Source organism: Melospiza melodia, chromosome 4, assembly GCF_035770615.1.
Source record: "Melospiza melodia melodia isolate bMelMel2 chromosome 4, bMelMel2.pri, whole genome shotgun sequence".
Taxonomy (NCBI): domain Eukaryota; kingdom Metazoa; phylum Chordata; class Aves; order Passeriformes; family Passerellidae; genus Melospiza; species Melospiza melodia.
Window position 1 is genome coordinate 69,574,541 of NC_086197.1, and position 16,989 is coordinate 69,591,529.

Below are 16,989 nucleotides of genomic sequence, written 5' to 3' on the forward strand. Positions count from 1 at the left end.
CAAGGGGCGGGAGGGAGGGAGGAAGGGAGGGATGTCTGTAGGGCCCGGGCCGGGCCCCGACCCCTGGGCGGGCCGGGGCAGCTGAGTGGGTGGAGGGCGCGTCACTCGGGGCAGGGCCAGCGGGGATGGCGGCCCCCGCCCGCCCGGCGCGGCGCGGCACAGCCCCGGCGGCAGCGGCGGCAGCATGCGGGCGGCGGCCGCGGTACGGCGGGCACACCTGCTCCGGCGGGCACACCTGCTCCGGCGGGGCACAGACGGGGACGGGGACACGGAGGGAGGGAAGGCTGGCTCGCTCGCTGGCTCTCCGCGGGCTGGCCGCTGCCCCGGCGGTGCCCGCGGATAAAGCTTCATCTGTCTGTCCCTAGGACGCGGTGGGCATCCTCATCCTCTGCCTGGCTTCGGCGGCGGCCGCGCTGGACTTCAAGTACCACCACACCGAGGAGCTGGAGGAGTTCCTGAGGGGGGTGCACGCCGCGCACCCCTCGCTCACCCACCTGCACAGCATCGGCCGCTCGGTGCAAGGTAAGCGCGCTGGGACGAGAGGAGAGACGCTTTTTGTTCTAACTAATTCGGGGCAGGTGTGGGTGAAGGTGGCGTTTCGTGGCTGCTTGCTGGCGGCGGGGCTGCTCTAACCAACCTATGAGAAGTTTCGTGTTCCTCTTGCTTAAGCGTGAATAACACACTCTGGCTGAAGCATCGTACGTGTCATCAGGGTAAAAGTTCTGCCAACGCTTATGTTTCTGAGAATTGGAAACGTCCTGAGTGGCAATTTCAGAAAGAGGGCCGTCTTTATGGAGCGTAGAACGTGTGGGACCCCTTTGCCAAGTGCCCGTTCTGGGAAGGACTATAATTAAAGAAGTGTGTTTCCTGACTTGTGGTTGTGTTAAAAATACCTCTTGATACAAGCTCCTGTGGTGAAGATGAAGAATAGGATTTCAGTCTCAAATGTTACAGCAAAATGTACTGAAATCAGTAATTACTTTTCTGACCTTATATTGATATTTTAATTTATGCCCCTGTGATTTCTTACCATAAATTTGGGGAGAAGTGGCTAATTTTTCAAAAGAGATTTAAAATATTAAAATCCATATGCAAATAAACATTAATGTACATTTTTTTTAATTCTAAGAAAACAAACAAACAAAGAACCCCTAAACTGCTTTACTGGATTTCAGTTCAAGAAACTAAATCACTCTGAGAAGAGCTATAAAACTAGATAAAAAATCCATTCTTTAGAAACATCATCTGTTCCTCTAATCCCATTTTGTACCACTGGAAGGAGACATTTGTAGCATCTATTATCAAATCCATGCTTGTGATTAAAAAATAAAAATCTGTATTCTTCTTGCTAGGTGATCATGAACACATTGTCATGCCTTCTCACTTGTTTTACCATGTATCTCAAAGTAGAAGAGGAATCTTAGTTATTTCAACTGTGTTGGTTTTGGTTTCATCAAAGGCAGAATTAGATTGGATTATGTTATTCATCCATGCAAGAGGTTAATTCCTGTAAGTACAGTTCCCTCCAGTGCAAACTAGCAATTATCCACATCCTTATTTTCATACCTTTAGAGAACTTAGCTAACATTCTGATGATAGGAATAGATTATGACTTTTCTGCCAGAAACTCAACTGGCTTATCTTTGTGCAGGTAGGCAGAAACCTTTCATCTAACCTGAGAGATTGGAACTTTGACTTTTACATATCTAGATGCCTGAAAGCTGATAACATGAGGTGTTCAACTTGTCTGAGTTCCACCAGCATGAAAACTGGAAAATCATCATCTCTTGGTTGTGATTGAGCAATGCACTGAAACATCATTCAGATTTTGATATATTGCCTTCTGCTTTGCCAAACTCTGAGAATTGTGTGGGCTCTCCTCCTTGTTATTCTCAGTGCCACGTAAAGCAGAATGGCAGTGAAAAATGTGTAGTGCTCCTCTAATCTTTCAGTTTTTTCTAAAAGTTAAGAGATTTCTACCTTTGTTGAGAAATGAGCCTTCAGAGTCATCTGCAATATGGCAGGGGACAGTACTGAATTAGGGTCTAATTTGGGGGGGTTTTTTGCTCATGCTAAAAGAAAGTTTCATGATAACAGTGGTTATAGAATTCTGGTGAAAATGAAGTTTCAGTTTTGGTCCATGGGTTGAAGTTCTGTTCCTCTATTCTCAGTTAAGCTGCTGCAAGCAAGGCTGTCTGTGCGTGCACACGCCTGTGTGGGTTTATTAGTGTTGTCCTCCTGCCAGTTAGCTAAACCATGGTAGCTAAATGTACTTCTTGATGGTGAGAAACAAAAATTAATTTAAGTACTATAAAACTGAGATCAGTGTGATGTAGTAAGTTGGTAGTCCTGATATGAAAATTCTTGGTGATGAATACAATATCCCATGGATCAAAGTAACACCTATAAAGTCAACAGACATTATTTTACTATTAGCATGAGTGGCTATTGTTGCCATGTTATTTGTTAATCTATGTTCAATTTTATCTAATAATCTAGTATTTTATACTGCCATCTAGACTTGGATTATGAAGAATGTGAAGTAAAGGCTTGACTTTTGGTCGGTGTGTGTAGATTCAGAGCTCTGCAAGGATGTAAAAATCCAGCTCTTAGAAGTTGTGGAGGTTGATAGGGACCTGTGTATTACCACTTCAGAAAGTGATCGTGTGTAGTTCTTTAGGAGAAGTATCTAAACACTCTTCATGTCAGAAGCCTCACCTGCTTGAGGCAGATCATAAAGTAATTTAGGTCTAGAGGCTATCTAGTCTGAGCTCCTGTTCAAAGCCAGGCTCACTTGAAAGTTAATTATGGTGCTCAGGGCCCTCTCCACTCTACTTCTGAATATCTGCAAGGGTGGAGGTTCCACAGAGTCTCTAGGTACCTGAGCCACCTTGCAGCCCTTCAGCTGCACAGCTGCAACCCAGCCAGTCTGCAGTCTGTACCTGCCTGGGATTGTTTTCTTGAGTTGACAATCCATACATGGGGTTCTTTTGTTCCAGGTGTAGGATTTTGCATTTATCTTGGTCAAATTCCGTGAGTTTGCTGTCAAGAAATTCCTTCAGTTTACCAGGGGCCCTCTGAATGGCAGCCCTGGCCCTGATGAAGATATTAAACAGCATCAGCCCCAGTGCTGGCCCTTGAGGAATGCTGCTAATAATCTGCTGCCTCTTGAACCAACAGTTGTTCAGTCCAGTCAGCTTCTAGCCTACTTTACTGTAGTCTAATCAATAATCCCATAATCCCAGATCCATAATCCCAGCTTGTTTACAAAGACACCATGAGGGTGACTGGACAATGGAACAGGCTGCTCAGGGAGCATCCTTAGAGATATTCAACATCTGTCTGAACTCAGTCCTGCGCAGCTGGCTGTAGGTGGCCCTGCTTAAGGAGAGGAGTGGGACCAGGTGACCTCCAGAGGTCCCATACAATTCCTGAATCTGTGATTCTGTTGAAAGCCTTGCTAAGGTCAAGACTAAATGAATAGGGTGCTTTGCTCCCTTTCACTAAGTCAGTCATTTCTGCATAAAACCTAAACAGTCAAGTGTGATTTGTTAGGGATAAATCTGAGGCGAGATTTACATAATGTGTTTATTTGATGCATGTAGACTGTAATAGTGGTGTGCACAGCAGAATCTGTACCAAGATCCTCAATGGAAAACAAATGGAAAGATGCCAAATTTGTTTTGTAGCGGTTTACATCACCATAGAGAAAATCCCCCCGGCCAGATTACTAGGAGCACCTCTGCCAAGTTACTGAAAACAGTGTGTTTTAGATTGGCACAGGCCTGTTCAGTCTCCAGATCTGATTTGGAAGCTATGATATTTAGTTATGTATCTCATCTGCTAAGCTGTTATCCTTAAATGAGGGGTGAAAGGAGCTTAAAAGATGCAGCTTATTGGCTGACAAAACTGAGTGTTACCTTTTGGTCTAATTTAGTAGGTATCATCACATCCCTCAAGATTTGTAGGTAATTTGGTCTGTGAGAAACTGATAGAGTCTTAGCAGCAGGTAGGCAGAGATGTGTGATGGCCCAGAAAACACCTTAATTCTTTTACATTGTTTCAGGTGTGTTGTTGAATAAAGTTATAAAAGCTTTTTGTCAGGAGTTCAGTTTTCTGATATATCCAATATCCAACGTCAGAACAGAGTGTGCACTCTATAATAATAGAGGAACCTGCAGGGCTGCATCAGTCTGGGATGGGAGAATGGGACCTGGTGTAATCATATTAACCCATCCTGCCTAATGCCACCCCAGTGAGAAGCAGGCTGACTCTTAGCAAGCAAATCTTAGAGTGCATTACCAAAAGGAAAATAGTCAATGTACATGTAGGATCTGTGGCTTTTCATTGTGCAAGATACAGTGCTGTTGTTATTCTTTGAAAAGAAAATGAGGGTGGTGGGAAGCTGACTTAAGGATTCTAACTGAACTGATGACCTCCTTAGGAGGACAAAAACAGCCAGGTATTGGAAGAATGGAGGAACTTCTGTAGTAGATCCACATTCTAAAAAGCCTTTTCAGATACACTCTGGATTGAGATAAAGTGATAGCATGCTAATTACAGCTTGGTTTAGATCTAGGTTTTCTGGAGGCCAGTCTGCATTTTTAGAATTCCAGTCAACTTTGGGACAGTTGTAAACATCCTCAGGCCAGATTCTGCTCACTGAATGAAAGGTTGTGTATGGTTAAAGTGCCCCTGTCTTTACTTAATGAAGTTTCAAAGTTGACTTTATATATTAGTATCCCTTTGGCAGATTTCATCACTGGAGAGACAAAAACTAAAAGAAACTGACCAGATTTTGTTCTGGTTCCACTAGAAATTCTCAGAAATACCTTGCAAAAGAGCTGTCCTGAAAGCTTCTTTGGTTGAGAGCTCTGTGGCTTAGTCATCCAAATCTGATGCTTAGTGAACACCAATACTCAGTTGCTCTCTCTGTTGCCCTTGGACAGACACATTCTGTCCATTAATCTTAAACACTTGGCTAACTTTGGGGGGAATTTTTTGGTTTTGTTTTTAAGTAGTGAGTCTTGCTTATTAGCATTTTGCTGTCCCTGCTGTGTGAACAGGAGAGGCTGAAATGTGCAGGGTGTGTGTGTGTGTTTGCTGTGGGGTTTGTAGCTCAGGAGTGCAGCACTGGCCCGTGGCTGCGCGCATGGGTGGTGCTGTGGGCTGCAGGCAAGGTGTGCTCAGCAGGCCAGGTTTCCCAGTGATAAGGTGCCTGTTGGAGCACTTTGTCCCCTTCCTGCCTGCATTCATTTGTTTTTCTCCTTGGGAAACAGGAGGGAATGAGCATGCCCAGGTTTCCATCTGATAAGCAGCTGTGGCTTTGGCAGTAGGGCGTGCTAGGGATTGGGACTCAGGTAGCGCTGTATGCAACATGTGCCTGATAATAGAGTCAGTAGAAAACCTGGGCACTTAACCTGTCCATCATTGCTCACCAGCATCAGTGGAATGTGTGCCCAAGGTGTGCCAGAGGTCAGCTCAGACCTCCTGACCCCTCTGACTCTGTGCTGTTGATACCCTCAGGCATTTATGGGTGCCTGATACCTTTAGGCATTTATGGTGAACAGGGGAGTGCTGATTTAGGGTTCACTACACTTCAGTGAAAATATTTAATAATAAAAGGCCAGGTGTTATATTTGTCTCATCTACACATAAATAGTGTGTGTATGTAGCTGGGAACTCAAGTTATTTATTGTGATGCAGTATGGAAGAAGCCTGAGTTACTGCCATCAATAGTAAAGTGCATTGTAAATTCTATTGAATTTACATTACAGACTTTTATGTTCTGGAGGTTTTTACTTTTTTTAAAGTACTAGAAAACAAGTTTTACTGCTGGGGAAAACAAAGCTGAAATATGTTACCCATAAAATGTTTGTTTTATTGTTTCATTGGGAATTATTTTTTGTTTGGCTCAAGGGTTCTGGCAGTGCATAAAAATAGAATGGGAAGGTTTTATACAGCCCACTGTACTTCGAGGTGAATTTCTTGGTGTTACCCATTATTAAATGCTAGTGCCAGTGTTTTTAAAAGTAGGAAGAAAAATGAAAGGTAACAGAGAGAATTCTTTTTGTCTTAAAAATAAACAAATTACCTAGATGAAAAATCCATAGCAAGTGTGTTGTCTTTAAAGACTATATATTGTAGTTATTTTTTCTGTGGTTACATGATGCGAGGTATATTTGTGTAGAGGATTGTTACCTTAGGTTTGTTCCATTTGACTGCTGCAGATGACTTTCCTCCTGTCTCCAGTCCTTGATAATGTCTCTTCTTCCTTTCCCTCCTCCTTATCCCCACCCCACAAATTTCCTTACAGGCTTGTCATGCAAGCATGGTGTGTACAGATGATATAAACATCGAGGCTTTTCAAAGTTTGTTTTTGGAAACAAGAATGAATGAGGCATTTTCCACTCAGGGGGCCCCATGATGCAAATAATACTAAAGTTGCTTAGCTTCAGTCCAGAATTCCATGTAAAAATGGGCATTCTAAAACTTACTGTGATAGTTAAATTCTTATCCATGCTTGCTCACTTCTGAATTTTTTTGCCTGTTATGGGTCACGTGTTCTTTCATGTCTCTCCTCATAACCATCTTGTTCTTGTCTTTGACAGTATGTGTGCCATATAAACGCATGTTAATAAGATTTTAAGTAGGTTTACATGTTCATTTTAGTATTGCAAAGGTGTTTGGGTTCACAGATGAGCTTGATATTAATAGCCTTGTAATCTTTATTTGCAGCACATAATGTCCCTCACTGTGATGGGAAGAGGAAATAAAACAGAGAAGTACTGGCTCCTTCGTGGTTTATCTAGTGAAAACTAAATCATGACTTTAAAAACAAGAAATATTAACTTGTATTCTTAAGTCTTCAGCTCCAAACTGAGCTTTGCTCTAAATCATGTGTTTAAATAGAAGTCACCATTACTATATTAGCTTTAGATTTTATTTGTCCTAACTGAAGCTAAAAATTCTTTAAATGCTGAAATATAGATTCATATACATTATCTGACTGCATCCTCTAGCAGTTTGACTGCTGTGGTGAGACTCAAGTAGTTTGTGTGCAATCAGTCCTCCAACAGCCAAGGACTAAGATTTTATCTGATGATAACAAGACCTAACTTTTCTTTCCTGTCAGTACAACTATGCTTTTTATATGGGTCATTTATAAAAAGCGTATAGTTTGGTCAGCATCAGATGTTTAAAAGATTGATAAGCTCAGACATTCCTCTTGGAGATGCAGTCACTGACTCTGCATTCCTATTCTCTTGCAGTGAAAGTAAAATTATTTGCTTAAGTTTTCTCTTCTTTACACTTGCTGTGAATTGGTCAATCATTTTTGTCCTGCCTTCTATGATCTCTCCTACTTAAATACACTTCTTTCAGAAAATTTTGGAGGAAAGTTTGTTCATTTGTTTTTTTCCTGTGGAACATGCTGCATCAGAGATTTCTGTCCCAGCTTAAATAAATAAATAAAGTGTGAGGGGAATCTATCCTAGCAACATAGATCAAACATTTCTCATATATAAACTGTTATCTAGTACTGAAGTTTTAATGTTGTAACTTCAAAATGGAAAGATCTGATCTGTTTAGAAAAAGTACATTGTTCACATGAGTAGCATTTATTTAGATTCAGCCTTTTGAGAAAAATCTCTGTTTTCCTGCTTCCTCTCTACCTTTTGCTTTGCAGTTGTCTGGTTGCAGCATATATGTGTCAGCCTTTTTTTCAGAGCAGTAAAAGTCTTAGGGCTGCAGCCATCCTGTTTCCCATCAGCAAGACTTTGCAGCTTTCTCTGTTTGTTTAGAGACAGGCAGAATTGACTACTGGATATTGTAACTCACACCAGTGAAGTTAGCAATGCTCTGGAGCTTGTGTAACACAAAATCAGGAATTGCAGCTGGTGGATGCAGTATCCATATCCCTTTCTGGTGTTGAGGAAGTAAATATGTAAGATATTTTTCATGTTTGAGGGTTTTGTTTGTTTTAAAACTTAAGTAAAATATAGAACTCAAGGTATTAGCAATGGTGCACAATGGACATAAATTAATGGTTTTTCCCCCTCACTTGTTATAGAATTCTGCATTCTGGAGCATTGTGCATACATTTTTAGCCCTGTAAATGACATATGATCCTAATCACAAGCTTACTTAAAAAACAAAACTCTCATCTTGTGTCTGAGTTTTACCCAGATGGTCAATTTGTCTGCATTCTCCTTTTAGCTTGAGAAGAACTTAGTAACACATCCCTCCTACCCCACTTCAGACAATGACACTTTTTAGTGGCAAAGTGTTTCTGGTGCCTTTCCATTCACTTCCCACAAAAGAAGAAGAGCAGTGTGCCCTGCATCCCTTCTGCCCAGCCTTTCTGCCTTGGACCTCTGCCTGTGGATCCTTGAAGGAACCAGTCTTGCTTATTTTCAGGTCTACCTAATTAAAGGTTTGCTGTGTGTAGCTATGGCATATTGTGTTCACATAAGTACATGGAGACCTACTTATGATACATTAATTAATTGTTTGCAAGACTTCTTACAGTGAAACATTTAGTTCATTAGACAGTCATTCTGCACATGTTTTTGTGTAGAAGAGAGATCTAGATAGTTTTTAGGGCTGGGATTTTTTTTTAAATGAAATCTGAATGTGCATGTGATTTCTAAACTTCCTGGAAGTTCTGCTTTTGGATCTTTTTATTAATTAGAAGATTAATTTTAAGAAATGGACATGGAAAAACATAATGCATTGGACTGGCTGTAGATCTCTTCCCCTCACAGCTGAGAGAACACTCTCCTTGTAAAACTGTTCACTCTTATAAGCTGTGCAGTGGCTCAAATGTGAGAAAGAGGGTAGAGGATGTTTCTAAACAGATGATTCTGCAGTTTGATATCTAGGACTTACTTGTTGTTATGGGAAAGGTCAGACCATGGCAGTCAGAGGCACTTAATTAAATTACTGTAGCTGCTACGTAATGTGCTGAGCTCACAGTGGATCTAGGACAGTTGAGTTACATTTCCTGTTTGTGCCTGGCCAGTGTGTTCTGCATCCATGGCCTTGCAGTTACCTGGGGCGTTTAAACAGAGCTTGAGCACATCTGAAAAAGTAACATTTATCCTAAATCTAAAATAAAAGCAAATTTCATTCTCAATAAGAAATGTACTCCTACTGTGTCCATTATTCCGTTTTCCAAAGAGCAGCTAGAGAAAATTAGGGGAATAAGGGTGGCACAGATGCCTTCCCTGCTCTGCACTTCAGCAGTGTGCAGCCAGGATGATTCTGATGAAGCATTTTTCCTGATCGTGGTGTGCCGAGAGTACAGAGCTTGCTTTGATACACAGTTGCATTAGGCTGATCTCAAAATCCCAAGAATAAACAAAGACCATCATAATGTGTTTGTTCAAGAGGCTAAGGACCAAATTACTTTACTTGTGGGGGGTAACGCAGCCTGATCCTTGGTTGCTGCCTTGTGTCTTTGTTTCCTTTCCTGAAAGCCACTTGCTAGTGTTTCTAGAGACATTTGTTACCTGGTTTAGGAGAGAATCTGGAAATGCTGGTCGGACTAATGTAGCTTGTTAACTAAACCAGAAACAGATGATCATGGCACAGACTGGATTAGTTTTTAAAAATTTATCTAGTCTCCATTTTTCCGCCTTTATTGAGTTAAAAGGGTGGGGGGAGCTACTCAGTGTCTGGATTTGTAGGAGTCTGCTTGTCAGTGTTGAGATGTGTATTGTTTAGAGCTTCCTGTTCTTGAGGCAAACACAATGTCTGAGATCTGACAAGGATCTTTAGGGGTGTAGCAAGTCTCTTGGTGACGTACTTCAGTGAACTCAAATCCTCAAAGTGCGCCAGTAACTTCTCAGCCACGTATAAGCCACAGCCTGTAGAGTGCTCCTTCTGTTACCTTCAAGTGGCAGAAATAGTTCTACATCCTCTGTCTCTGGTGGTCAAAGTGTAGGCTAAACAAAACTATTGAATCTGGATAAATTGCACTTTAAAAGAAACAACCCCCTGTCCCTTATGACCAGCTTGTGTTACAAAAATCACTTTATTCATGATGATCCAATGGTACTATTGGTAATATTTATTACTTTCAAATATACAATAGCTTTTCTGAAAATTACTAGATGCATACCAGTTTCATAGCTTTCTCAGAATATAACATACACCTTTTTAGAACTAGGTTTAAAATCCCTGTGGTGATAGAAACAACAGTTGGTGAAAAGGGAAAAATAATCTATTTGGTTTCTGGGTGTAAATACGAACCTAGTTAGTGTTAATAGTAAAAAATAGCCTGCTCAGACTTCTCATCTTCTTAGTGAGCAATACAGAGTAAGGTTAGTATATCTTAATTTAAAACCAGTATTCCCTCTGCGTTTTCTTTGTCTTTTACAAATTTATTTTTATTTATTGATTTTTTTTTCAAATAACCTGTAAGCTACTATTGTAGAGACTATGTTCTGCATTGGCAATTTTTCATTTTTGTATGAATTGTTTTGACTCCCTTCTTGTCTCAAGTGCTTTGGATACAAATAAACAGTATCTAGTGTTTTTTAGAGTAATTTTTATTCCTTGTCATGTTTATTCCTTCAGTGCTGTTTATATGGTGCTGACTCTAATTTAGAGTGACTGGTGTTATCTCTTGGAGTAGATAGGAGCTGATTAAACAGTGGGAAATTGATATTTCTGTTTCCTTTTTGCCAAGAGAGAGCGCCGTAAGTCTGTAACAAGGGGTCTGTGGAAGAGCCAGAAGTGTTAAGTTTAGCAGTGGCCCCCACATAGTGATTCAATTGCTGTCAGTGGCTGTAGACAGTGACAAATAATAAACCTGTAGCCAAATGTTACCTTGGGTGCTTTTGGCTTTTTTTCTGCTTACTAAGCACCATGCTGAATATTGCCAGACATACCAGGTTGATGTATGTGATTGATCTGTATCTCCTTATTCTTTAAAATAACTTGAAGACTTTCTTATATTTGTAGTGTTCTAGCTCTTCTTGGCATATTAACTTTGTTCATTACTAATGCCAGTGCTACTACAGGCCAAGTCTTTAGGTAATCCATTCTGTCTCAGTATACCTGAAAGTAAAGAAAAATGCTCACAAAAGAATTTGATGTTCAGTTGTTCTTACAGATGTTTATCTGATTTTAGCTTCAGGTATGTAGCTTATTTTGGCAGTGTTTTACTTGGTCTGGCTAGATTAAAATCACATATTTGTTCATATTTTTAAGGCAATACTGCTACATCAGTCATTCTGATTAACCATTTCTGGTTATACAAGTAATGTACTGGTACTTCAAATTCTCTTAGAATCTAAATCAAGCCATGTGTGGTTTTGGGCAGTCCCCTTGCAGAAGAAAAGTTCCCAGATGGCATTAGATTTTCCAGCTTGAATTGGTAATGACAAATCAGAGTGCCTGAGGGCAAGGGTGCTGCTGATGGTAGTTTAGCAAAAGGAATTACTCCTGAAGTCCTTCATTAGCTGTGGCAGTGTTTTGCTGGAAGACAATGTTGCCCTGAGGAGGCTCATCTGCCTGGAGAAGAGAATGCTTAGGGTGGAATCTTGTCACAGAATTCTAGCACTTGAAGGGTGGCTATAAAGAGGATGGATCCTCTATCTTCTCAAGAAGCCATGTGCAAAGAAGCAAAGGGCAATGGGTACAAGTTGCACTATGAGAGGTTTCATCTCAATAGAAGAAAATTTTATACAGTGAGAATGACTTCCCCAGAAATAAGGTAGAGTCCTCCCCACTGGAGGTTTTAAAGATGCAATTGAACAAAGTGCTAAATAATCTTATCTAGGTTTCCTTTCCCATGTAGGGTTGGCCCAGATGATCTTGTCCTTCTAACCTGGGCTGTTCAATGATTCTGAGATTTGCTCTATGATTTAATTGCTCTGGGACCTTGCATTCTAATGAGAGTTAATCTTTCTTCCCCTCCTCTCTGTCCTGCACCTTTCTAGGAGGGGGCTGCCTCAACACAGAGCAACATTACAGCAATTCCTGCCCATGAAGCCAATGTGGCAACCCAGCAGGACTGTAGTCAGTCTATTGCTTTTTCTTGGTCAAAGTGGTCCTCCCTGCAAACTCTTGAATCAGTACTCTAGCCTGACTGCTACTGACAGCGGGTCTGAGCCATTCCCCAGTCATTTCACTTCATTTCCTAGCCATAACTTTCTTTGAAATTAGGAGTTTTTCATAAATGAAACTGTAAAGAACAAAGTGAAGAAAAGCAGAAATAAAATTCAGAACAAAAACAGGAAGCACAATCCAGATTCTAACGTCTACATGTTGATTTGATTTCTTTCCCAGTAGATCTGGAGATCAGTTTCAATTCTTCATTTTAATTACCAGGTTTTGTACATCTGTAGGATATGACACTACGTTGTGAACTAGTGGCAATGCTAGAAAACTTTTTAAAAAATTAAAAAGGCTTCTCAGTCTACTAGAAGCTGTGTGGTCTGGCTCTGCTCCAATACAAGTCTTGTTACTTGTCCTGAGATACAGAGTTAGAAACACACGTTTGTCTTCATCACTTGAAATATAGTTCACTAATTAGTTGACGTCAGCTTTGCTTTGGCAATTTGGCAGTGAGAAATGGCTTTTCAAAGCACGAGAGGAAGCTTAGCTGTTCCTTTCAGGTACCAAACCAGAGTTATCTAGGCTTTGCTGATTAAAGGAAACCATCCATATGCTGAATCTTTTTACATGCAGTTAATTACAGCCGTATGGAAAGAAATCTTACATCATCCCTCCCAGATACACTATCCAGTACTGCAGGCTGAGCAGACCCAGGAATGTATTTTAATTGTTAATGGAAGGTTTAGTACTTCTTACAAGCTGGAAATGCCAGGAAATAATTGGTATCTCAGTTCATGGGAGTGTTTATCGTGTGGATGGCCCTCACACAAACTAAACAGTCTGAACACTAATGCAGGAACAACCAATTTACATCAGTACTTAATGTTAGTCTATACTTAGCTCTTCCTTGTGTTTCCCATGAGTGCAATCCACAGTGAGAGCAGCAGGAACTCGTACTGCTGATGGCAAGACACTGGAAGTATTATTTTTTAGTTTGATATCAGAATACGCTATTATTTGTAGAAAATCTTAAATGATGGAAACATCTAGAGCACTTTATCTCTGTGTGGACTCTTTGCTTGAGTGTGTGTGATGAGCTGCATGTTGTAGGTTTGCAGCAGCCGCCTTTGGGCTGGGCTGTGGCAGAAAGGCTGCAGTCACTGCTGTGAGCAGGTGTGCTCCTCCTGGTGCAGAAGCCCACGTGGCAGCTGGCACCAAGGAGGGATGTCTGAACTTGCCCTCCAAAAGAGGGAATGGGAGCTGGGAAGCAGGCCTTAGAGGGCATAAGGGCAAAGAATCATAGGAGCATTCTGGAAGGACTCCTTGGTAATTCATTGCAAGTTGCCCCAGGATACAGCTATGGAGAGAATGACACATTGCAGAATTGGAAAATTGAGGTTGTTGTCCACACTTGATTATGAATAACAGTTTTTTCACTACCAGGATTGTTTTCAGTTCCAAACATATGCTACTGCAGCAAGATTTGTCATCTGTTTTCGCAGAGCTGCAGGATGGTTGAGATTAGAGGGGCTCTGGAGGTTTTGGAAGGGAGAAGGGCTAGGGTGAGAGGATTTGTGTGTTCTCTTTCTTTCCTTTTTGAAGAATAATGTGATTAAAAGTTAGTGTCTTTGGGTTCTCCACTCTGCAACTTGTCAAGGCTTACAGAAATCAAACTTCTTCTTTTTTTATGAGACAGTGGTTCTACATACAGCAAGGCCAAATAACTAGCTTTCTTTCTTACCAAATCAGTTGCCACAAAATTATTTTTAAAAGTATGGATTGCTTGCTCACATTGTCCTTTAATGAAAGAGTCAGTAGCATCATCTCACAGCTTCGTGCATGGCGTGGTTACAGGGGTTGAACAACAATGTCTTCAAGAGCAGCTGCGAAACCAGGGAATACTGAGATCGCTCTTGGTTGAATCTCCCAGCACTGTCTTGCTGCTTCTTGGTCCCAAGACTCTGATTCTGTTAACTGAGAAGTTAGTTTGGCAACCACTGTCTTCAGTTTCGCCCCTCTTACATGTTTCAGTGCATCATCCAGTGTTGCTTTGTCCACTCCAAGTTTTTCTCCCATTCCCAAAGTCATGACCCTTGTGGTAGAGCTGCTGTCAGCCAGTTGCACAGCTGGAAAAGAAAACAAAAATGCTGTGGCATGTGCATGACTACAGTGGTCGTGCCTTTGGGAATGGGAAGCTGGTACGCTCCAGAGTTTGTTTTCAGTGCAGATTTGATGACCCACAAAGCCTTAGGAAATAGGGCTTTTTATAGCACTGCATGTAGCAGTTCCTGTGTTCTGTCTGTCCTGCCAGCAGCGGTGGTGGCTGGGCTCCTCTCAGGCAGGCTGTGGGTCCCAACAGGACCTGTGTGGAGCTGGGGGCAGCTGCCACCCTGCAGGGCCTGGGCATTGGCAATCTTTAGCCTGTCACTGTTTTTATCAAGTCACTGGTCCAGTTTCATTGCTGCCATCTGCTGAAACTTGAGTTTTCCACCTCACTGAGCAGACTAGTGGGAAGCACAGATTTGCAGATGAGGTCTGAAATGCCACAGTATCACTAAAAATAATAACAAAAAATTTCCTCTCCTCACCCTTTCCCCCTGCTTAAATGTGGACTTCCAAAATGTATGTATGTTTATTTTGGTGCTTAAAGTTCAGCTTCTTGTGCAGCTTTAGTGGTCCTAACTAATACTCTTTCTGTAGCTTTTAATTCTTTCCCTGCTGATGTATTTGAAATATGTCTCTGATACTGCTCTTTCTGGTACCTCCTGTTTTCTGAGTAGTAATGCATGAATATGTTTAACTTTTTTGTGTTGTCTTTAGTACAAAACCAGATGTTCTTTCTTTGTGATAATGAAAATTTCTGTATATATTTCAAAAAGCCTTATGAGTTAAAATTTGGGGGGGGGGGGAAGAGTGGTGTTATTTGCTAAATTTAATTTGAAAATTGTTTTTTACAAAAAAAAGAAGAGTCTTCTTTTCTAGTCCTGGTTAAATGCTTTAGAAATTGCAGAGTTTATTATGTACTTGGGCAGAAGGCAAAACATATTTATTCCTATAACTAATATTGCAAATATTCATAGAATAAAAGAACCCCCCAGTCTACTTTGATATGTTATATATAGGACTGAGTGGGCACCAATGAAATACGAGGATTTGTACAATGGTCTTAATGTCCAACTCTTTTTATTCTTCTAAGGCTTGTATAATTTTACACATGTTTTGAAAAATGTCTTTTCCCCTTCCCCTCCTAAAGGTAGAGACCTGTGGGTTCTTGTTCTGGGAAGGTTTCCAACCCATCATAAGATTGGCATTCCAGAGTTCAAGTATGTTGCTAATATGCATGGGGATGAGGTACGTTTCAATTTTTGCAATGTCATTTATACCAAATACACTGTACCAGAGGTTCAGAGTGAGCTTCTCTCAGGCATGTTCTTTTTATTATTGAGATATTTCATAACTCAAGGAAGACAAAACATGTGTGTATTTATTGAGGAATTTTCAGATAAATAAAGTTCCCTTGTTTTGGTGGAAGGGCCTTAGGAGACCTTACATCATGGTGCAGAGTCCAACAATCCTACACTCAAGACCTCTCTTAAGGAGAGAGCTTTGTCTTCTCCACCTGAGCAAACCCAGGGGCTTTACGTTTCCCAGCAATGCATCAGATGCAGTAGTTTGCTTGTACATTGTTATTGCCTAGGCATGAAATATGACTGATAGAACTCTTTAAATACATCCTAAGATTAAACAATAATTGCTGTGAAGCATCAAATTATTTATTGTAAGAAGAAAATTTATCTTGGAAACCTTAAGCTAGGAACAGCTAGATTCACCTGAGATAACACAGAGTACAAAAGAAAAAGCAATGCCAGAACAATAGACTTGCTCTGGGAAGAATGTCCACTTATTAATGATCAAGGAGGAATTGTGATTATGAGCCTACCTGGTGCACTACCTGAATCTCAATCAGAAAGAATCAAAGCTTTGCTGTTCTCTATAGTACTTTTTTGCTTTATATTTCTTTTATTTTTTGCCTTTACCTGATTGTATTAGTCAGGATAAGTTAAAACTGCACAATATGTTTTTATGCAGCCTTTCATGTGAAGGTTAAATAATTTAACAGGAGTAGCAAGGTATATATGTGCTAGACTGTGAAGTGCCAAATTAAGAAAGATGGATGTAGTAGAAGGGGTATCCTGTGCAAAGGGCAACGTGTCAGGAGTTATTGCTGTGTGTGAGCACTTGCACGCCTACGGGCACTTGTGACATTATGTGCCAAGAATTTTCCCCAAGTTAGACTAGTTTCACCTTGTTCAACGCTGGCCTCGCTCAAAGTGCTGCTGGGAGTTTGACTGCTTGGGAATTTAACTCTGTGGGAGGAGGCTGGTTCGTGGTGTCAGGTGGGTACGTGTGTCACTGGGTGCCCAGGTAGGGTTTGCAGCTCCCGGAGCGCACCTGGTGTGGTCACCACGGTATCCAGAGGCCGAGGCTCCATCCCACGGTCCCTGCAGGCTGCTGGAGGGCATGGCAAACCTCTGACTGTAGTCAGCCAGCTTTGGTGGGGAGGAGGTGGAGGGCAGGATATGATCTCATCCAGGATGGGCTGGCTTGCAAATCCAATATTGCTGGACTGCAAAAGGCTACACGTACTGAAGTCTCCACAAGGAAGCACCCCTGTCATTATCACTGCCCAGCTGGATGTGCATGAGGAGCTTTGGCCATAGGAACACACATTGTTTGCACATCCACAGGACTGGGAATTGCTGGGGACTGGCAACTCAGATCACTGCCTAGGGTCTGAGTTTTTTATTGACTTCATGAGGAAATTAGGCTAGATTTTCTTTTAAAGTCAGACACAGTGCCAGATGGTGTGAGCAGGGTTGATCCTTGAGCTGCCTGGCTAAGGTGTCCAACATTCCAGTTGTT

The 16,989-nt window shown here is 41.4% G+C and overlaps 1 protein-coding gene across 2 annotated transcripts in view; it reads left to right on the forward strand.

Moving 5' to 3' along the window:
• Window positions 1-365: 365 nt before the first annotated feature.
• CPM (carboxypeptidase M) overlaps window positions 366-16,989 on the forward strand; it is a 28,030-nt gene continuing 11,406 nt past the window's right edge. Inside the window, exons 1-2 of one of the 2 annotated variants that reach the window (XM_063155090.1) lie at window positions 366-522; window positions 15,320-15,417. In XM_063155090.1, the coding sequence (XP_063011160.1) occupies window positions 15,403-15,417 (15 nt within the window). In that variant the 5' untranslated portion in view covers window positions 366-522; window positions 15,320-15,402. The remainder of the gene's footprint in view (window positions 523-15,319; window positions 15,418-16,989) is intronic. The other variant, XM_063155091.1, reaches the window with a different exon arrangement.